At 39.3% G+C, this 22125-nt stretch overlaps 2 protein-coding genes across 2 annotated transcripts; both read right to left on the reverse strand.

Annotated features, from left to right (window-relative positions):
• Positions 1 to 51: 51 nt before the first annotated feature.
• On the reverse strand, positions 52 to 9943 carry LOC137982428 (uncharacterized). The gene is made up of 8 exons (XM_068829547.1): positions 9810 to 9943; positions 9560 to 9699; positions 6747 to 6946; positions 5409 to 5518; positions 5213 to 5255; positions 4340 to 4396; positions 2718 to 2812; positions 52 to 1272 (listed from the first exon to the last, which is right to left on the reverse strand). The coding sequence occupies exons 1-8, from the start codon at positions 9895 to 9897 to the stop codon at positions 1007 to 1009; spliced, it is 999 nt and encodes a 332-aa protein (XP_068685648.1). The 5' UTR covers positions 9898 to 9943; the 3' UTR covers positions 52 to 1006.
• An 872-nt stretch (positions 9944 to 10815) lies between these two features.
• On the reverse strand, positions 10816 to 22064 carry LOC137982807 (uncharacterized). The gene is made up of 8 exons (XM_068829964.1): positions 21772 to 22064; positions 18768 to 18952; positions 18144 to 18272; positions 16902 to 16987; positions 16588 to 16708; positions 14687 to 14767; positions 13847 to 13968; positions 10816 to 12476 (listed from the first exon to the last, which is right to left on the reverse strand). The coding sequence occupies exons 1-8, from the start codon at positions 21984 to 21986 to the stop codon at positions 12339 to 12341; spliced, it is 1077 nt and encodes a 358-aa protein (XP_068686065.1). The 5' UTR covers positions 21987 to 22064; the 3' UTR covers positions 10816 to 12338.
• Positions 22065 to 22125: the final 61 nt, after the last annotated feature.

The raw sequence follows: 22125 nt of genomic DNA on the forward strand, positions 1-22125 counted from the left end.
TTTGCGCTGTCTTAGTCAATGATCCTCGCTCTCCCTTCGAGAAAACAACGATGAAGGCGACCAAACATTTTAATGACAAACGCGCTGCACGTGCTTTATTTACTTTAAATACCAACGTGCATAGAACGAATGGTTTATTTGAATGGCAAGAACTGAAAATAGAGTTAAACGGCGTAAAGTTTTTTTAAGTTGCTCTTTTTGGGACAAAAATTCGAGTATCGCAGGTAACGGTGTAAAGGGAATAACGTTAACATTTTATCCAGCTGTGGATAAGAGATAAAAAGACTGCGATTAGAACACGCAAAATACGCGTTCTTTTCAGAAAATCGAGAGCAGCTTTAAACATATATTGGGCCCTGATTGCAGTTCAAGTTTTCCTTTGCTTTGGTTGTTCGTTACGCATATAAAACAACCATAGAGGGAATTGTGTCTTTAGCGGAAGGTCTCAGATAACGGATTTGCAGAAGGAACATGAACAATGGAGCACTAAGGCAATACCGTTTAATTAAGCACCAAAAATCAGCGCTTATGTCAGCCCCGTGTTTGGTTCTTTGACTTCTTTCTGTGTTTGGTCCTTCTTGAAGACAAGGCTATTGCCTGGAGAGGATCATCCATAAAAGTGCAATAACGTATCTGTCCAGATTTAAGTTCACAGACTCAAAACTCTTAATCACCGAGAAAGGCATAATAAACACTTGACCAAGAGAAAATACGAGAAGTGACGAGAAGTTCCCAGTTCGTCATCTTTTAATAAGAGATCTACAATCGGCGTGGACTTGCAGAGGATGGAATCCCAGAAGATAAGAGGTGCCATGACGTCTCAAACCGTGAATACCACCGTTGCACAGAAAAACCCAAGAGAGTAGACACGGTGATGATGATGATGATGATGACATCACTTGAAATAAGTGAATTCGATAAGTAGCTTTAGTTTTGGACCGAAATGGGGGCATCGGCGTAAAATAACCCTTGCTCTGCGGGGTAAAGATCTGATGTGACGTTGGCGTTATTTCACTGTTTTGCTGTAGTCGTGATAGTATGCTTTAATGGCTTTTACTCTCAGCGGCGCAGATTGAACTCTTCTTTCCTTGCATGCTTTTCTGTCTGTTCTCCACTCAGCCGAATGCCAGCGCTCAATGCTTAGATAATGTGGATCAGTGTTTGTGGCTCTGGAAGAGAATTTACTCTCAACACTGTCGTCGTTGGTTTGTTCTTCTACGACAGGCGATCCGTCGTCAGGAGTGTCAGAGGAAATGCTGCGAGCGATTGAATCTAAATAACCAAAAAAGATGAAAAAGAGAATAAACCCGCACACAGAGTTAAGTCAAATACACCTCTGACTTGCAAGTATTGATGGTGAATGGTGAAAGGCGAAGTAGTAGGAATGGTAAGTTCGCCTTGAATTTTTCACATCATCCAGTTGAAGACGCCAGAAATTCGAAAGTGACAATTGCTTAAATTGTCCAGTTAAGTGTTAGGATCACTTCTATCTTTCGCTCACTGTGCATATTCACAGCTACGTGAGCAAAAACTGAAATCTTTACCGCAGAGGCCTCATGGTCGGTGTGCTCGACTCCGGATCGAGTGGTCCAGGTTCGGGTCCTGGCCGGGGACATTGCGTTGTGTTCTTGGGCGAGACACTTTACTCTCACGGTGCCTCTCTCCACCCACGTGTATAAATGGGTACCGGCGAATTAAATGCTGGGGGTAGCCCTGCGTTGGACTCGCATCCCATCCAGGGCTACCCCCAGGTCTTAAATTCGCCGGCGGTTTCCGTAGCTTCATGCTACGGAAACTGGAGATAAGCGCCGGCCTGATGGGACTTCCTAGGATCGTAACAGAGACTTTACCTTGCCGCAGATAAAAATTGTCGGATTAAGTCGCATTTATTCCGCCTTTAAACGACAAGGGCCAGGTCAATCGATTATCAACTCTTTGGCGTAAATGGACTCACACAGTCACACTGATTGCAAAGAGTACGGAACGAAAACACAACTAACAGTGACAAACAAAGTGAAGCAACGCATTTTTATGAACGTGAACTACTTGTAAGAACCAGAGTCCATATGCTACAGAATGAAGTAACGGGTGAAATGGTCCGTCCTTTGTGCTGTGAATACAAGGAGAGTTCAATTTTGTTTTGAGCATGCGCACTTGCAAAAAACCTGGCTAGCAATATTTTAATGCGCATGCTCTGAACATAAAACTCGTCTCGTCTTGAAACGCTCTCGTGCGACCATGATATACCACAGGGGACAGACCACAACACCGGGAACTCCATGCCCTACTCTTTGCGAATAGTGCGTGGGTTCTTTTACGTCCCACAGGGTTCTGAACATTGAAGGTTGTGAGACAGAGCATACGGTTTATCGTCCTTATCCGAGAAGACGAGAGAGTCTAACCATTTGCAGATGTCATTGCAAAGGCAATACTTTCTCCTCAGTGATTTTAAGACCATGAGTGTTGGTCCGCCGGAGTCGAGCATGGCAGCCCAGTGTTGAACCAACTGAGCCACCAAACCAGTGGCAACCTTGTGACAACCACGCCTGCGTGTGTGATGTGTGAATAGAACGCTTTGTTTTTACTCCAGAGTTTGTCAGTTTTCGTCTCTAGCTCTCACACGGGTAATAATTCTTAACAACAGATTTAAATAAACAGAACAAAGTAAATTAGTAAATGACCAAACAGACATATTACAAAGTCTCCACTGTACCTACCATCAACGTCATCTCTGACGAAAAACGTGTTGAGGTCAGATTTGGGAATGTACACTCCTAGCTTAGCCAATGCACGCGAATCCAGATATCTTGCCCTTGAATAAACGAATAACTTATGTTACGACTCTTCTGCAGTGATTATTTCTCCTTTACCTTTCAAGTTACGTTTTCTGCTACCTAAACGATTAAGTGTCCACAAACCACACGTCTTCTTTGCGTGCAATTATTTCTTATGAAATTTTATTTTTTTATTCCGTGGAAAATGAACAGTTCGCAAATTCGCGTCCATGTTCCCTCTAGAAAGGTTGAGGCATACCTAATTTTATTATTTGTCTACTGAAGAAATTTTTGGGCACCCAACGTCAACTTTCGGAAAATATCTGTTCGGAAGATGATTTGAGATCTAGAATTTTCGGAACATTTGTTGTAAAATTTCTTGCTTGCCTGCCTGTCCTAGGATTTTCGAACATCTAAAAAATGGTATAATTGCCCATTTTTAACGGATTTTTACCCTAAAAAGGTCACCTAGAATTTTCAGGAGCCTTTTTTCTGGCTGAAATTTTTCGAAAAGGTAAGTTCCGATCCCTATAATTTTCGGATCACTAGACTTTCAGCTAGGGAATCCGAACAGATAAAAAATTTTTAGGGGATAAAAATATGCCTATATCTACCGTTTAAATACTAAAATACGTTTAACAATGCTATGTTTAAGTGGTTTTGAACTACATTCTCGTTGCGTGCCCCTGGAAATTGTCTTATCCTCTTTGGAAACGGGTGCTTGAATTTTCTTGAACGATATTACATTCAGCAATTTATTGCAATGTTCGTCCACAAAGGAAAGCCTGAAAGGAACTACAAAGTCTTCTAGTGCTGGAGCTGAAATCAACTGAGGGGAAAACCGGAGTACCTGGAGAAAAGCCTTTTGGAACAGAGTAGAGAACCAACAAATTCAACCCACATTTGGTGTCGAATCTGGGAATCAATCCCAGGCCACATTGGCGAGAGGCGAGTGCTCTCACCACTGCGCCAGCCCTGCACCGCATACAACCCTTAAATCGTGTACCATACAGGCCCCAGTTGTTCAAACGACAGAAAGCGCTAGAGCGGTTTTCAATTGAGCGTCGAAAGTAATTAGCGAATTGCATTAGTTTTGCATTTACTTCACTCAGTGATTGGTTCAAAGTTCTCCCGCCACTCTTTCAACCAATCAGAAGTGAAACCCAAACAAATTGTGGCTCGCGCGTACACATTTTCCCGCGCCTTGTGTCGGCTACGTGTAATTTCTTCGAGTTTTGATTGGTTTGCAGGATTGTCTCCGTCCTTTTTGATTGGCTAAAGTAATTACTTTGGTTTTGGTTTTACGACACTCGATTGAAACTCGCTCTATCCTCCGGATAAATCACTATCCACTGGATAACTCAATTGGTTTTGCTAGTGTTTATCTACTGGATAGTGATTTATCAGCTGGATAACGCTATCCAACGTTTGAACAACTGGGGCCAGTAGTTTATCAGCTGTTGAAACACCGTCAGCTCTTGTTTTTGGTGGTTGTCAAATTTGACATCAAATGCTAATGTTAAAAGTGTAAACATTGCTACAAAATATTGTATGTTATTTTCAACCTGTTATATCGTGCTCCAGTAAGAAATCCATGAAGAGAGTCGCCATGAGGGGGTACCCTGTGGAAGAATGACATCAGTGAATAGAAACTTTTTCAATATTATTACCATGCTACTGTAAGTGGCTGGCTTAAAATCTCTGTGATTTAATTGCATGCGCGAGTTTTCCACACTTAGGGCTACCTCCAAGTCAGTATTTGCTTTGTTCTGATTGGCTTTTTTGACTTAATGTCTGTTGTGACTGGCAAAAGAAAATACCTTATCACGAGATTGCATACCAGTTAGCAGTAACACTTTTGCAAAACCATGTACAATGTTACTGCAAACTGGCATTAACCAATACATAAACACTAGCAGTTACTGTACTGAACACAGTCAAACACCTATTCTCCTTGTATATACTAAGGTGGAAACAATATACCACAGTTATGTAAAAGAGCTGATAACATGATGAAGAATTCAAATGGCTTAGCAGTTAAAATTGACTCGGAATCATGGTCGCTTAATATACCCCACTTCCAGAGACATGAAAAAGCTTTGAATAATCTATTCAAGATCGACAATGAATAAAAACAGTTAACCCTAACTTGATAACATGTTAAGGTTTTTTTCTACACTCTTAGTGCAGAACTTTTAGCGTAGCGTTGAAGAAATATTCAAAAAACGAGCAGCAGTGTTTTATTGGGTTCAAAGACTCGTGAATTATTAATGAGTTCTTGAAGGGGATAAAGGGCTATAGTTTTCCCACAAAACAGATGCTTTTAACCGTAATTCAGTTAAACAAAGTAACACCGGAAAGGGTTAAACATGTATTGCACTGTCATTACAGGAAATTATAATTTCTATTTATTAAATTATAATGTTTTTGAAACTCACTGTGTGGGAACTGGGCCACTCTGAAAAAATCTATAGTCATCACCTGTTAAAAACAAAATTGCAGGCGCTCACGTCACACCACATCACATCATCAAAGTTCATGTTTCTTTTCGGCTCGGCAAATTCCAACAAAAACAAACAAATTATGGACTGACAAATACTTAATTTAGCAAAAAAAAAAAAAAAAAACACTTACGTATTTCACAAAGACGTTTGTTGTTTGACACCTTGAGAGAGGATGCTGATTTGGAAGAGGATGTTGATGTGGTTGAAGACAATGACGACGCTGACTTTGATCTCAACAAGCTAACAGAAAAGGCACAAAATTATAAGTTTTTTAAAATTCATCCGCCATGCAGTTGTAATGGATCCAGTGATTACCTGTCTTTTTTTAGGTAAATAGTTTTTTGATTTTTGTATAAAAGCATTAATTATTTTACATTACTATTCCGCATATAACAAGACACAACACATGTCACTACTTACATGTAATTTCTACACACTTGCATGCACCCATACACAAGCTCATACAGTCCCTCAATTGAAGGAAATACCCAAAGTAAAACAGCAATGATGCAGGTCGGATCAGTTCTTCATTCCAAATACTTGGCCCATTTATCACTATGGGCAGGAAACTTACAAATATTTGATTTGGTGATAATTGATTCAAGTTGACAAGTCATGTCATGTCCACTTTCGCAGAAAAAAAAATAAAATTGGGATGAGTTGAATTGTAAACTAAGACTGAAGGTAAACAGCAATAACAATATTGGCTAATGGAGATGGGTGCCAAATTGAAGTTAAAAAGAGATTAAAAAATATTAAAAGGAATAATTTATTGGTGGCTATATGCAGGAACGACATTAGACAAGAAACAATAATAATAATGATAATAATAATAATAATAATAATAATAATAATAATAATAGAGTGGTTTTCAATAATTGAGTGTCGAAAGTAATTAGCGAATTGCTTTGGTTTATGATTACTTCGCTAAGTGATTGGTTCAAAGTTCTCGCGCCACTTTTTCAACCAATCAGAATTGAAACCAAAACCAATCATAGCTCACGCGTGCACATTTTCCCGCGCTTTGTGTCGGCTACGTGTAATTACTTCTAGTTTTGATTGGTTCACTGGATTGTCTCCGTCCTTTTTGATTGGCCAAAGTAATTACTTTGGGTTTGGTTTTACGACACTCAATTGAAAATCGCTCTAATAATAATAATAATAATAATAATAATAATAATAATAATAATAATAATAATAATAATAATAATAATAATAAAGTGTGTGTTAGCATTTCATCAACTGGTAAATATTTAGCTTTTCCAGCAAAAGGATATTTACTTAGTAAACCAATCTTCATACTTTACTACTTCAAATTTCAAAATGTGTTTACATTATTTCACATGACTGGAAAATTGAAGCTTTTACTTTGTGCAGATTGCTCTCTATTTTGAGTGTCAGTTCTGTCATTCAGTCACTTTAATACTGACTGGTAGAACCTGGCTTGCCTGAAGTCTTGTCATATTACCTTGTCTTAGTATGTCTTCCCAGGTTAGAAGGCTGTTCCCTTGCTGAGAATGGAGAGCCTGCATAACTGTAAACTGTACATGCTGACTGGGGGCGATAAGGTTGTCGAGAAATTTTGCCAACATCAGGCATGCTCTGATAATCTAGAGGCGAATATTCAGTCGCATGTGGCCTCCTTAATGCAGATCCCACCAAGATGTGCTGCAATGAATCACAACATATTTTTTATTAATAAGCCTTTCACTTTATGTGGGCATTGTAACTAACATTACTAACTAACAACTGCGAATATATCACTAATATTACTTTTTCTACATCCTAAAATTGAGACCATTGCTAAGTTTGTCCCTTTTTGGATGCATGGTCATAGTCCTAGCTATCACATCATTCAGTTGCAGTCTTTGGTTACTGTCAGGGTACAACTTTACATTAATCAGTTCCACTGATCTTGCTTGAACTAGGTGCTTTTGGATAGCATGGATAATGTCACATTAGTGTAATTAGGTGATTATTGAAAATTCTCTGTGCTGATTGGTTGCACTCGAGGTGCAGCTTATTACACGATAATCACCTAAGCCGGTTTTTTTCAAAATGGTCTCAAGACATTTTGTGGAGGTGACAGACAAAGAAATTAATAATATAATGCTTTAACGAAAATGCATACTTTTCAAAGAATCACTCATGTAATTATACTAAAACAATAATATTTATTCTCCCCAGGCTTGGTGAATATCCATGAATAATAACCTCAACTTTGTCTCGCTTTTTACTCACTGATATTCACCTCGCCTTTGGCAAATAAGAATTAACAATTTATCAATTATTGTTAAATTAATGATGATGATGATACTCGCAGCAGTCCGATTAAATTTAAAAGGACCCAAAGAAAGAAAGGGTCAACGTTGATGTGCCCTGACTGGCAGAGGTTTTATTTATTTATAACAACTTTATTTGCAAAGAACATTGCAAAAAGGGTGCTGCCAGGGAAGAACTGAATCCTCATATACGGACTTCCCTCCCTAGGGAGAGGGATGTCGTCTGGAACTTTGGACAAATAATTTAACTCTTCACCAGTTTAAACATGAAAGCACACTATAAAAAGGGTCACTTCACACTCTGCTCTTGTTCGAATAAATTCAAGCACGACTGATTAATTATCCAAGATGGTGATCAACAAACAGCAACAAAGAGACAGAAGCCATAAAAGATATTTCTAGCGAGAGAAAACTGAGGGACTGGGGATTGAAAAAAGAATGACAGATAACATTTTATGACATATTACAGACACATTGCCATAAGGGGCATTTTTATTGAACAAATAGCCCACTTTCGATATATTAAATTTTAGTCATAAACAAAAGGCATCAATCATCTCAAGGCTCTGGGGAATAAACTCATACAAATCCTTATAGCTATTCCCCAGAGCCTCGAGATGATGCCTTTTGTTTAGCACTGAATTTTAATATATCGAAGGTGTGCTATTACCACAGAGCTTGGTTGCGTCCATGGCTGATTGATAAATCATTTACGTGTGCCTAATAAGGCACCACGCCTTTTATTATAGTATGTCTTTGTGTTTAAAACCTGGCCTATAACCAGTATAAAGTTAAACAACTGCCCACTGGTGGTAGAGTGGAAATGACATGCATTAATGCATTAACAACATTATGCATATGCGTGACAGAACGCCGAAGAGATCTGAGTAGAGGTTTTCTTTCATCATCACTTAAGGAAACCTCTGCCAAGCAGGGTAAGGCCCTTTATAGACTGCAAAACATTTATATTTTTTGCGAACGCAAGTGATGCGGGAAATATTCAAGCGAAAGGTCTGGATCAAGTGTAGCGCACTTCACACGCGAGGATCACGCTTACGGTGCTTTGCGCCTTCTGAAAATGGAAGAAAACAACTGTTTTGCAGTCTAGGCCCTTTAATGGAAAGGGACTACCAATAATTGCGACCTAATCACGATTGTTGTAAATGTTTGACCAAAAATTTGGTCATGTTCTTAGTCCTTGTTTGAACAACATCCTGATCATAACCCTTTTAGTGTCCTTACACAAAGAAACCGAGGACAACTTAAATCCTCGAGAAACTGAACTCTCTTTTTTGCGCAACCATTTTGGTTTCGTCAACTAGCCCGCTCATCACGTGAACATGAGCAAAACATATAGTAACGTATAAATTCAAAGTTACAACATTCCCCCAGGCATACCTCGGGCATTTAACACCTTTGCCGTCCACCGGTGGAGGGAATTTGATAATCAGAGTCTTCCTAGGGGAGGGGTAATGAATGAAATCACCAATAAAAATGAACCTATGGGGCATTTGAACGGCTTTTTGGCCCGGGGAGAGGAGAATTTTTTTTAAACAATAATTTTCAAATAAGTCAGATGCCTGGGGGGATGCCTGAGGGTTTGCCCAGGGGGGTGTTGAAAATTCGATTTCACCAATACATTAACGTCAGACGGCAAAGGCAAATGGAGTGAGATGGTACGGGCATGTGTTGAGGAGGGATGATGGACATGTTCTGAAGTGAAGGGCAAGAGGAAGCGAGGACGACCAAAGAAGACGTTGGAAGACGCAAGTGGAGAAGGAGAGCAACAGCGTTGATTTGGAGGAAAAGGACGCCATGAATCGGGTATAAACCCGGATCAAAATTGGATTGATTGATTGATTGATTGAATAAATCGGTGTTCTTTCAGATAAATTTTCTCCGAGATTTCCTTGTGTTCTGCAGTTGCAATCGCTCCACCACGTAATTTCCCCATTATTTGACACTTCTTATGAAGCTGTTTTAAACAAATGGACAGTACCTGTGAAATTTGGTTATGTGTGTCTTGTTCCAAACTGACACAGCTGTGGCTCTGCCGACTGCATGGTCGACTCGGCGGACAGGAATTTAAACGACTTGTGTTCCTCGAATCACATCTACTCTGGCTTTTCAAAGATGAATCTGGTTTAAAAATCAGTCAAAGATAAATGTGAGAAAAAAAAAGGCTGAAACTAAATCCTCAAATGATTTGCGACTTTAATTTTATTTTAAAGTGCACTGTCTTTACTCACCAGGTCTTCTGTTTACGTATAAGTCTTGCACGTCTTCGAAAGGCAACTCTAATTGATAAAAGCTAAAATTTCCCGGCTGTTGCCGCATCTCACGAAGGCATCTTTGCACTGTCAATAAATCTCTTAATAAAATAACAAATCACTCACCGACAAAAGTATCTAAAGGTCGCCATGTTGTTTTTAGTTTGACAGCTGATGTACGTCGTTGCCTTGGAAACCTCCCGCGCATACTTCCGCACGGAATTTCAGCATGGTGTAGCTAGGGTTACCCTGGCGATAGAGTCCTAGGGATAACTCGCCTACCCGGGACAACTTTTTAGCGGTTTCCAATATGTATGCGATGCTGGCGGTTGCCAAGCACGCAAAGTTGTCCCGGGTGGTAGGGTAACCCTACCTGGGAAATCATGCTTGTAAACCCAGGCTATCTTTGACCCTCATGCTCGGGTAACCCTAGCAGTAAGGTTACCCTACCTGCTTGTAAACAGGGCCTAAATCGTTTAGAAATGACCAATTTTTCTTCAGTAAGGCAGGTTTTCAACCTGAAGTGCTTTTTATTACTAGCAAGTGTTTTTTTGAAAATTTTCATGAAAGCCAAACAGCTTTCTTTTCACCTGCAATTCTCAATGCAGGCAATGGGTGTAGTTCTCTTAACTTTCAAAGACAATTGACTTCTGTTTCGAGTGCTTTTCGAATATACAATGATTCTTTTATTTATCTAAAATTTTCAGGACTTTATCGTCCTACTAAGTGTAAGGGCACAAGTTGCTTGTTGCCATGGCAATTTTAAACTCTTCTGTATAGGGGCTGGGAAGGGAAGTATACCACCTCATTCAAATGGAAGCTGTCTGCCACAAAGTGAGCTGAGGTAAAGAGTAATGTTGGATTCTAATTTAGGTCCAACCCCAGAATTTCTTGAATCATTACATCAACTGCCCCCTCCCTCCCCCCCCCAAAAAAACAAAACAAAACAAAACAAAACAAAACAAAACAATTTTACAAGCAAATACACATCTTTCAGCATTAATTTATTTGATGTATTAACCGTATCCCAAACAAAATAGTTCAAAATAGTTCAAGACTTTACAAAGGGCACCGGAGTTGACAGAACTTCAACTATCAAGCTTAGTAACTTTTGCTCATTAAGTAGAAAAATATTGTTAGCGTACAGTATGCATGCATTGTATAGAATAGTATGTCTAGTGCTAGTTTTGTAATGACATCTGCAGACCCTAATCATCTCTGGTAAGGAATAGGATGATAAAGTTTGGGCCCCCTCTAACAACCCTTAAATCCAAGTACCCACACTCCATGTGCAAGTAAAAGGGCATGGAGTTCCTACCATGTTATACATGGTGCAAGGGTAAATGATTGGGGATACTAACTACGACAAGCTAAATTATGTACAATCCAAGTGTAAATATAAATATGATAATGATATCTTCTATAATTGAGTTAGATTTCAGCACATACAATCCCTTTGTGCACATTTAAACACATTGTTTAGTACTTTCGAGAATAATAAGAATCCATTTTGAAATTTGAGCACAAAATTTCCAGGTTTCCTGAAAAAGGCTCTAACAGGTACATGTTCTTTAAATCTTGGTTCTCATGCAGATGTTTTCGTGTCAATGTCAGACCTAAAATCTACAAACTTTCAATGATTTGCTGAGATTGGTGAATGGGTTAAGAACATCTACTGGTCCACTCAAAAATGTCCCCTTTAACCACATCAATCCTGAGAGTGATACTTACAGATTTTACTCTGTCTAACACCAGATGACTGATTCGTCAATGGGGACCACTTCAGGGACGAAAGGGTTCACAACATCCAAAGGAATGTAACCACTTTTTAATTTTCCCTACATTAATTTGTGTGTAACTTCTCTGTAGTTATCAGGCAGCTGTCAGTGCCATAAAAAGTACTATCCATTACTATTTTATTGACTCAAAAATTCCCATGTTACATTCTCAACCAACGAAAAGCAATATTAATTAAAATTAACTGCTACTTTCCTGCGCAATGAACAAGTTGAACGAGATTGTCTCCCTTTCTGATAGGTCAGACTAAATTCTCTGGTTTTAATTTTACTACAGAAGTTGAAAACCTTTGTTATCCTGTTTGTGTATTTTCCAAGTATTCATAATCCAGAATGGCTCCAATAGAAGTTGTCGTTAACCCATTGACACCTACATATAAGAGTGAGACAACAGATTTTCCACTGTCTAACACGAGACGATTTTACTCGTCAACTGAAGCCGTTGTGGGGTGTCTGAAGAGTGAATAGGTCAACCAGTCAAAAACTATGTCCCCTCCATTAAACCATTGACCTCTGGGAGTGACACTCCCTGGGGTGCCTTAAGAGTGAATGAGCACGAATGAGTGTGCACACACACACACACACACACAACACTGAAAAGTTTACAATAATAAATTTACTAACTAAAAGGTACAATAACCTAATTAAGTTCTAGAAACTAAACTAAACCTAAAGGTACAAGAAACCAAGTTCCAATAAACTGCATCACAGTTCATGAAACATCCTTGTTCTTTTTTGCCTCTTCATATTGTGGTGTCTTTTTGATGAAGCCTGCATCGATTAAGTTGTAAGCCATGTCTATGATGGTTTTCTTAAAATCAGTTGGCTGAAATCCAAGATCTGCTTTAATCTAAAAAAGGAAAAATAGTAGAATTAACGAGGTATGAGACAATCAGGCGTTTTTTAACACCATCCACATGTGATGAATGTGACACGAACGGGGAGAAGGGTTAATTGGTGCAGAAGAAAGATCAATCACATTTCATTAATACCCGGTATTTCCTAGGTTCATTTCCAGTAATCCGCATCATATGGGCTGAGTTTGTTGGTCCTTCACCCTTTCACCCCTGAACCAGCCATACTTAGTATTTTACTCTGTCTAATGCCAGAGTATTGACACGTCAATGGGGAACCACCAGGCGTCAATGAAAAACTACCGGTAGGTCCCATTAACCCTTCCACCCCTGTACCGGCCTAAACTGGCCATACCTAGGATGAGTTCGATTGACCCGATACTGGAATAAGAATACGTGGAGTGGTGATTTTTAAAATGGCATGTTTGGCGTTTTGAAACAACAAGAATAAGAAAGATACGTTTAAAATAGCATTTTAGCAGGTGTTTGACAATTTTAATGTGAATCTCCTTAAAAATGAAGGATTTCTAACTTCTATTCCACATATTCCTTTTCTGGAATACGCGGTCGCTCAAACACACCCTTAGTATTTTAATCTGTCTAACACCTGACAATTTTACTCATCAATGGGGAACCCCCAGGAGTCAATGGGTTAAGTCTTTTACCAAATGATTTCTTCTGGGAACTGCGATTTTCCCTTCTCTGTCGATTGATTTTGATCTACCTTAAGAACTTTGCTTTGAACGACAAGTTACCAGTACAAACACTGATGCCTGGGAATTTAAGCTTTATTTATTCATTACTGAACATGTTGGGGCCATTTCTCCAAAGCTTTGACAATTTGTTGCACTCAGAAACTTTTTGAACGTGACAGCTTCAATCCTCCGATTATTCTATTATTCACGCAATGAGATCTCTTTATTCCTTTAATAGTAGATAAGAGGGATTTCTGACACCCGACATGAAAGGCTCTAAAGTGCCAGGCCCTAACTAGTCATTCAATTAAGGTGGATCAATATCCACTGGATATAGTGCTATCCACCTCTTCAACAACCTAGGCCTGTTAGTTCTGTATTGGCCTGCACAGGCACACCAGAGACATTTGAGATGGATAACCTACTGTAAGGTGCATACTCCATTGCCCAATACTGATGGATATTCATGAGAGTCAAATTATGTCATGTAGTACACAACATTGACTTATTATCATCTGTATTTCTGATCACATGTGATGTCAACGTTAAGATGAAAGGTCTGTGGACATTTTGCAACATTTATCCAAATGTGGAAGATTTGTGTCAACAAATTATTTTGTAGGAACCTTTTGGATACCTTGTGTTTCTACACTGGGAATACTATTTTATACCTTTGAGTTGTCCAGACGAAGTTCATGACCAAGATGAGGAATCATCACTCTCACTGAGGCATCAAACCATGAGACAATTTTCAGTCCAACTGTGGGAATGCTCCAGGTAGGAACATTGTAGCCTACAAAAATAATAATATTAAAACAGTGCAATAGGAATTTTGCAGATTGAGGTCACATGCCTGCTCATACCACATAGCAACACTATACTGGAGAGCAAGCTCTCCAGAAAACAAAAGCCATCAATTTTTTTTTAAGGTCAAAAGGTTGTCTGCGTTTTAACAGTGAACAAAGAATATGAAGCTTATTAATAACTGAAGGAAATTCCAGTTTTACATGCTTAGTAAATATAATTCAAAGGCTTGTTCGAAGTAAACATTTTTAATCCTCAACGGGAGTGAATTTCAGTGCTTTTACCAGAGACTAGATAATGTAAAACTAGAATTTGTTTGCTTTTCGTATAATTTCTTTAGTATGACCTTTTGATTGATTTTGTTCACTGGAGAGCTAATGCTCTTCAGTATGGCATTACCATGTGGTATCCACGCACACGACCTCTATGTAGCTGCAAACGGCCCATTACATCAGCTCAATGTACAAATAATGCAGAGCAAGGTAGGTGTTACCTGACATGACCAAGGCTGGTAGTTACTCTGATTCGTTGACTATCGGCCTGGGGGTAGGGGTATCATTGGACAAAGGTGTTTTGCAGTGTGTGCAGTGAGGTGACATTCAGGTCCAAGATTGTGACCGTTGCATGTTGGTATGTTTGGATATCATGTTTGATCATAATGCCCAGCTTCAGTTTCAGAAATTGTCTTAGTTTTGGGAGTAACTTACCAAGAGGTCGAAACTCTTCATCCAAAATTTTTGCTATGTCTTGGATCCATACACATTCCGTAATGGTTACGTATCTGTTATCTTATTCAAAACAAAGAGTGTGTGTTATTGTCAGAAATATAAAAGCATTATTTCTATACCAACCACTGAGTAGTTGGCACAGGCAGTAGGAACCAGGTATCTTTAGTTAGGGCCTATATTGTTGAAGAGATTGAGTGGGTTCTTATACAGACCACTTTTATGGCAACCACCTTAATTAACATTCGTTTTTATTTATGTTTAAATAATTTATTAGACCTACTGCCCTCATTTTGAAACAAATATTCTTTTGAAATTTTCTCGTCGTAGTGAAGCCAGAAAGGCTTTAGTTATTAGCATTAAAACAGAATAAGATTATTTTTATTTGGCTGCCATTATGAACGAGGTATATTTGGCCTAATATTCCATGGTATGGTTAATATTTTGATATTATGGCATCTTCAATCCTTCTGATCATAAATATAATATTTAGCAAGAAATTACATTTAAATAGCCGTAATTTGCCTTTGAATTGTTCCTTTAAAAAATGTGTATTAATTAATGTACATGTTGTGGCTTCAATTTTTTCCCTTGGTTTGTAATATTATTTTTTAAACCAGTTGTTTAATGTTCATTGTCTTAATCTGAAACAAAAGAAAATCAAACTCAAAATCAGGTTTAAACAAATTAGACCCAGGAAAAAATTTGAACTGGCACAACAAATGCCAGAAAGTAAGAGTTAAGTTTAGATACCAATAATAAAGCATCGTCCTTTCACCTCCAACATGGCCTTAAATGTACAAAAGAATACCATTCATTTCTTTTTGACCCAGTATGCTTTGAGTTAGGATAACCATAACGTAACAAACTTACCGCCTAAGGACATGAGTGCCTACTATCATTGTTATTGCGCATATGTTCAGCACATCTCTAGATACTTGGGTTTCCTTTTGGTGATTCTTACTACCGTATTTATTTACCTATAAGCCGAGCTTGGCTATAAGCCGAGACCCTAAACTTGTGAGACATGATAGTGGGCGAAAGCTTTCGGAAAAAAATCGGAAAAATATCGGCTATAAGCCGCGACCAAGGTTTCTTAACAAAAAGGTACTTGAGCGTTGTTTCAAGAAACCTTCTCCCTCAGGAAACATGTTAAAAGTTATTGTGTAGAATAAAATCACACAAATCGATCAAACTCTCGGCTATAAGCCGAACCCCCTTGTTTAGAATGTTTTTGGTCGATACAAATCCAAATTTCTGAAAAAATAGCTCGGCTTATAGGTAAATAAATACGGTAATACAGTGGGAGGCGCGGTAACCTCATGGTTAGAGTGCTTGACTCCGGATCAAGTGGTCCGGGTTCGGATCCTGGCCGGGAACATTGTGTTGTGTTCTTGGGCAAGACACTTTACTCTCACCGTGCCCCTCTCCACCCAGGTGTACAAATGGGTACCGGTGAAATGCTGGGGGTAAGCCTGCGATGGACTAGCATCCCATCCAGGGGGGAGTAGAAATACTCCTAGTCGCTTCATGCTACGGAACCGGAGATAAGCGCTGGCCTGATGGGCCTTCTGGCTCGTACCAGGTGACTCGAATGGGTGTCTCGAAAACAAAGACCCTAAGACTTTAACCCCCCGAAAACTTGAAAACAAATAAAGTAACCCAAAACCCTCAATTTGGCTAACCTTAAGCCTAAAAATCAACTTTAGGCCTAGACAGGCCAAAGGGTTCGCCAAATTGACGGTTTTGGGGTACTTTATTCCTCTCTGAGTTTTCGAGTTTTTGGGGTCTTAAAGTCTTCGTTTTCAAGACACCCTTTGCCAAGTTCTTCCTCTAAAAGCAAGTCTGCAACATGATCTCAAGTGAATAGAAATTTTAGCTACCTGGTGCCTTGGGTGAAGTCATTGCAGTTATGTGTGCTGCAGCCACATCTCTAACGTCACAACAACCCATGCTCAGTTTTGGGACTGCAGGCATTTCACGTTGAAGAAGACGCTGATGAAACTGAAAATATAAAGTTCAATTTCAGGTCAGGTGTCAAGAAATGTCTCAACCATTTGAATAATAATGAAGACGGCATTCAATTGTTGCTTGCTCAGTAACCTAGCCAACAAATATAATGAAGAGGCTGCAGGTGGTATCAAAACATCCAGGCCTGGTGACACAGCAGGACCTACAAAATGGTAATTTGTTGTACCTCCATACTAGTGCAAGATGATCCATGCAACACAGGTCCCAAGATTAACCCCGGATTGATGACGCAGAGCTCAAACTTTTCATCATCTAAAGGAAAAATAAACATGCTAGTTAATCCAAGGGAATGGGGCAGCTGGGGTTATATAATTAAAAGGTATATGACAACAGCAGACCTCAGACTGCCTACAAATAGCGCTGATAAACAGTATTTGAAGTCTAAGCACCCATTTTAAAGTGTTTAGCTTTCATAAAAATTGCAACTTAGGGTTAGTCTGTGGTCTTTTCATGTCAGACAACTCGAGTTAAATGGTGAGGAGACATAGACAGGGGTTTCATTAGAGGCCGGTCACCGGCCGTATACCACCGTCTGTTTGTCACAAACTTGCCTCTCATCGTCGGCTGCTCTGCCTTGATTTTCACTCAAACCCATGTAAAAGACAAGAGTGACCACCGCTTTGATTGATTAGCCCAGGCATCTACTTAAAATGTTACTGAAACCCCTGATTAGGCACCACTTGTTAAGATTGAAAAAACTTGATTTGTATTTGTATTCATTGAGAGTTATGTAGCATCTCTAAGAACATGAAATTTTCATAGTGTGTGAATGCTGCCCTGTTTAACCCAGTGACCTGCGAGTGAGATGTAACTGATTTTACTGTCTACATAATGCCAGACGACTTTACTTGTCAACCGAGGCGTCCTAGGGACATTGAGGTTTCAGTGGGTTAAGCAGTCAACAACCCTGTTTAAAATAGATTTTCCTTTGGAGGATGGGGAAGGGGGGGGGGGGGGGGGGTTCAGGAGTCAATACGTTAACAACCTTTAATCCATTGACCCCTAGGAGTGATCAGTCTTGCTTGGCCTAATGCCAGACAATTTTACTTGTCAGTCGGAGGCGGTTCAGAAGTCGGTCACGCCAAAACGCAGACTACAGACTGTGCAGACAGTGCAGACCAGGGGTAAAATATGGTGTTACCCTCACTATTATTGATAGCTAACCATAAACAGGCTAACCTGAATCTTATATAGGCCTAATTAGGCTAACCTGATTGATATTCAGGCTAACCAAATTTTCATTTTACGCACGGTCTGCACAGTCCGCAGTTTGCATTTTTCAGTGTCCCTTCAGAAGTCAATGTATGTGTGAATATCTTAATGCAATTAGCCACAAAAAGTTGATTATGCAGCGACAAACTTGTGCACTTAAAATCAAAATTTATTGTACTTAAATGTGTTAATAAACCTGACAAATTCTTGACCAACTCCCAGGCTGCCTTCTCTGCAAGCAATTTGCTCTTTTCATATGGGACACAATGTTTCTCATCAGACCAGTCTTCCTCATTGAAAAGCTTTTCTTCTTGTAATCGGCCGGCTAAAGGATGACATCCAAGAGAAATTACTGGTAACAGCAACTTTCATTCAAGCAACATAAGATTTGTCTTTATCAACACTTTGCAAAAGCTGGTATCAAGAGGGTCTCAGTTTAAAAGGACACCAATAATTACTTCAAGAGCATTGTTGAAAATATACAAGAAACTGTGAGAGGAAATCAAATTAAGAGGAAAGGGAGAGGAAGAAATGCTAGGTGCTTTTAACAAAAGCCAGAATTTAAGGACGTCTACAAATGGTTGTAGGATTTTCCCTTAACTTTATGATAAAGTGACTACCACTTTTCACGTAACCAGGACACTACAGCCAACTGACTATCACAGCGGCCTCGCAGTTAATCCAGACATAGGAAACAGCCAAAAACTTTCAGATTACCCTGACATTGTGTCCTACATCTAAAGCCCCACAAGGGACATGTATAGCAAATTATGATGCCAATAACTGCATCAAATTGTCATTGAAATTATGTGTGTTATACCATACACTGCAGCACAAGAACTGGTCAGAACAACTCTTTTCACACCACCCTTTGTCTTTGCACAAGCTTCAAGGACATTTGTAGTTCCCTCAACAGCTGGTCTGATGACTTCCATTTCATCTGCTGGATTATCCAGTGGAAAGGGTGATGCCACATGAATCACATAAGAGCAGTCTTTAACAGCCCTATGAAGGCAAGAAAAGTACACCTAGATGATTAGTAAAGTGCATAGGATGTGAAGAAACAGGGATATTACAAACTGGCATTAAAAATTGTTCCACTACAATCAGATTTGACTAGCCCTCTCAGTTTGTACAGGACACAACAATGAAAGAATTTGGTTACTTGGAACTGAGGATGTCCGGGTTCATGCTCTGATGGGGGACTTGTCAGGAGATATTAGCAGCTTTTCAGTAAAGCAAGGAAAATGAATGAACCTCCCTCCCTTGGTAAGGGATTGAAATGTCTTGACCCTCTCCTGGAACTCATCTTAACATTCCCTGACCCCTTCCCTACCCTCCCCCCCCCCTTCCCTGGACAAAAAATATATTATGGCTCCAAATTTGATATACATGTACAGTGGCAGAAGGAAAATGGTTCAGTACTTCTAATAATTAAAAGCAAATCTAACATGCGAGTGATATCTTTGTTAGAGAAACGTGACCAAAAAAGGATTTGGCTATTAAATAGCATGATAATTATATACTATTAGTTTCTACCACTGGAAACCAAGATTCACGTACTGCGTTCAAAACCTTCAATAGCTTTTCTTGTTTATATGGCAGGAAATATTTTGTATGGCATTATTGGTTTGTATTTGTGTTATAAAATACAATGGCTTAATTTACGGTGACCCTAATCCTCTTTTGCTGTCTATTTTTTTTCAATCCCGCCCTTTTACACGGCTCAAAAACCTGTGATCCTTCCCTGTTTTTCTCCCCCCCCCCTGCTAAATTTCTGACAAGTCCCTGGAGGTTAGCATATTCCTGGACAGAAAACAGAAAAGAAGGGAGAGGAGTATCGAGAAGAGGAAGATGACATTGAAACCATACAATGATGAGCAATGCAAAAAATAAAAGAGAATGCTTTCAAGGAGCAGTGGGAAGGCTTTACGTTACAAATATTGGCTACTTTGAGAGATCCATGCAGAACTGTCCAAAACTGTTTATCTGACATAGACAAGTTTACTGTCCACATTATAGAGAGGATATTGTTGAAGTCATCTGTCGTCATTGATGTGCCAACCAGAGCAGCACTTCACATTACCCTCTATTCAGTTAACTCTGTTGCAACAAAGGATTGTTCCCATGGTTGGAACATTTAAATATCAAAAGCAGATATCTGCCCTATAATCAATTGTTGATTAAATGAGAAAAGCATCAAACATAACGTATATACAGCAGTGAAAATGTGGATACAGTTATTAAAATGATATCTGCTCATTTCCACTTGAAGATTGAATAAGATTCAATGCCATGAAACTGGTTTAAAAACTTGGTGTGCACAAAAGAAAATAAATTAAATCTGGGAAAATGGGATTTGCTTCACTGAAGCTGCTACAGAATGATTTCAATAATTATCATAAACTGCACAATCATGATGAATTTATGATACTTCATCACATGCGTTGTTAAAGTTGCGTACACAGCAAATGTTATATTCATGCATCTTGAATTATAGCCATTCTCTCTACCTATAAATAAATGTTTGACTACATGTTGGCACAAGTATTAATTAATCTTGCCTGAACTGAGGAACCACAAGGCCTTGTTACAGGCTAAGTTTAAACGTTATTTGAAGCACATCAATTACGGAAATCCCTTGATTTCAGCTCAATGTACCCTTACAGTGATAATCTTCATTGCACCTACATAAGTTATGAGTCACTTAATTTGATGGACTGTGCCTTGAAACAAGAAATAATTGACAGTACTGAACAAACATTTGATTTGAGGCCAATATACCCTCACAATAAGAAACTTGATTGCACCAACATCAGGGAAATATTCCCTTACTTAAATGCTATTCCACGGCGCGAGATGAAATCTCGATCGCCTCTTAAACGACTCAGCTGGAATTATAGATTGTAAACATTGACCGGATTAAACTTAAATGTGGCGCATATAATTAGGCTCAAGCTTCTCGTTTTTTATTTTAATAAGCGTAGAAGGACTTATCTGTAAGCAACTGATCAGGCCAAGTCGTTGAAAAGCTCAGGTTCAAAACGAACAATTTTTACGCGGTTGCTCCGAAGATTTAGTGCCATCGAACGAAACGTGGTGACAGGGGCACCTAACGAGAATATTATTCAAAACCACTTATACATAGCATCGTTAAACGTATTTTAGTATTTAAACGGTAGATATAGGCATATTTTATCCCCTAAAATGTTTTCATCTGTTCGGATTTCCTAGCTGAAAGTCTAGTGATCCGAAAATTATACGGATCAAAACTTACCTTTTAGAAAAAGTCCAGCCAGAAAAAAAGGCTTCCGAAAATTCTAGGTGACCTTTTTAGGGTAAAAATCCGTTAAAAATGGGCAATTATACCATTTTTTAGAACTTCGAAAATCCTAGGACAGGCAGGCAAGCAAGAAATTTTACAACAAATGTTCCGAAAATTCTAGGTCTCAAACCGTCTTCCGAACAGATATTTTGCGAAAATTGACGTTGGGTGCCCCTGTGGTGATTGCAAGCAACCAAGGTACTCCAGTTAATTTGAGTGCTAAGCCCGCCGTACACGGTGAGGAAACTTGAAAGAGGTCTGCAAACTGCCTAGCGAGGCAGTTTGCTCAGCTCTTTCGGCGGGCTTAGCCTACTTCTAAAAAGTTACAATTTGCCCGCTAAACTGCAGCCGGGTCACGTACGAATAAACACTGTGACGCCGCTTCATGACTCTGCACGCAAAGATCACGCGATTAAATTTCTTCACACCAGAGTCTGGGTGGTAAGCTTTGTTGGATCAAAAGCTCGGTACACTACTGTACATCATGAAAGACACTTACTGTGGCCAAGTCTCCTTCTTTGTTAGATCTGCTTCGACCAATTCTAGTGGATATTTAGCATTTCCTGAAGAGAGATCTTTTAACGGTTTCACCTTTTTATCGTTAGCCAGACTACGAACTGTGCCTCTTACGATGTATTCTCCTGAATCGACCAATTGCTTCACTACGTGCATAGCAAGGTAGCCAGAGGCCCCCGTTACGAGAACCCGGGACATTCTTGTCACGGAACGACTAAAGGTTCTGACCCGCACACTTCTTTCCCACTGTCTGACACGCCCAAATGATCACGAACATGAATAGCCACAGGTTACCCAAGCTCACAGTTAGCTGCTAGCTGAACTTTGCATTTTGCAA

This window comes from Montipora foliosa, chromosome 13, assembly GCF_036669935.1.
Source record: "Montipora foliosa isolate CH-2021 chromosome 13, ASM3666993v2, whole genome shotgun sequence".
Taxonomy (NCBI): domain Eukaryota; kingdom Metazoa; phylum Cnidaria; class Anthozoa; order Scleractinia; family Acroporidae; genus Montipora; species Montipora foliosa.

Coding starts and splice junctions, on each gene's coding strand:
- LOC137982807 (XM_068829964.1), bottom strand. CDS start 21,986: ATGTCCCGGGTTCTCGTAACGGGGGCCTCTGGCTACCTTGCTATGCAC. Junction 18,953..21,771: donor AAGAAGGAGACTTGGCCACA/GTAAGTGTCTTT, acceptor TTGCCTTCATAG/GGCTGTTAAAGACTGCTCTT. Junction 14,768..16,587: donor GACTTCACCCAAGGCACCAG/GTAGCTAAAATT, acceptor GTTTTGAATAAG/ATAACAGATACGTAACCATT.
- LOC137982428 (XM_068829547.1), bottom strand. CDS start 9,897: ATGCGGCAACAGCCGGGAAATTTTAGCTTTTATCAATTAGAGTTGCCT. Junction 6,947..9,559: donor CACATAACCAAATTTCACAG/GTACTGTCCATT, acceptor GATTCATTGCAG/CACATCTTGGTGGGATCTGC. Junction 2,813..4,339: donor ACTGGAGCACGATATAACAG/GTTGAAAATAAC, acceptor CGTTTATTCAAG/GGCAAGATATCTGGATTCGC.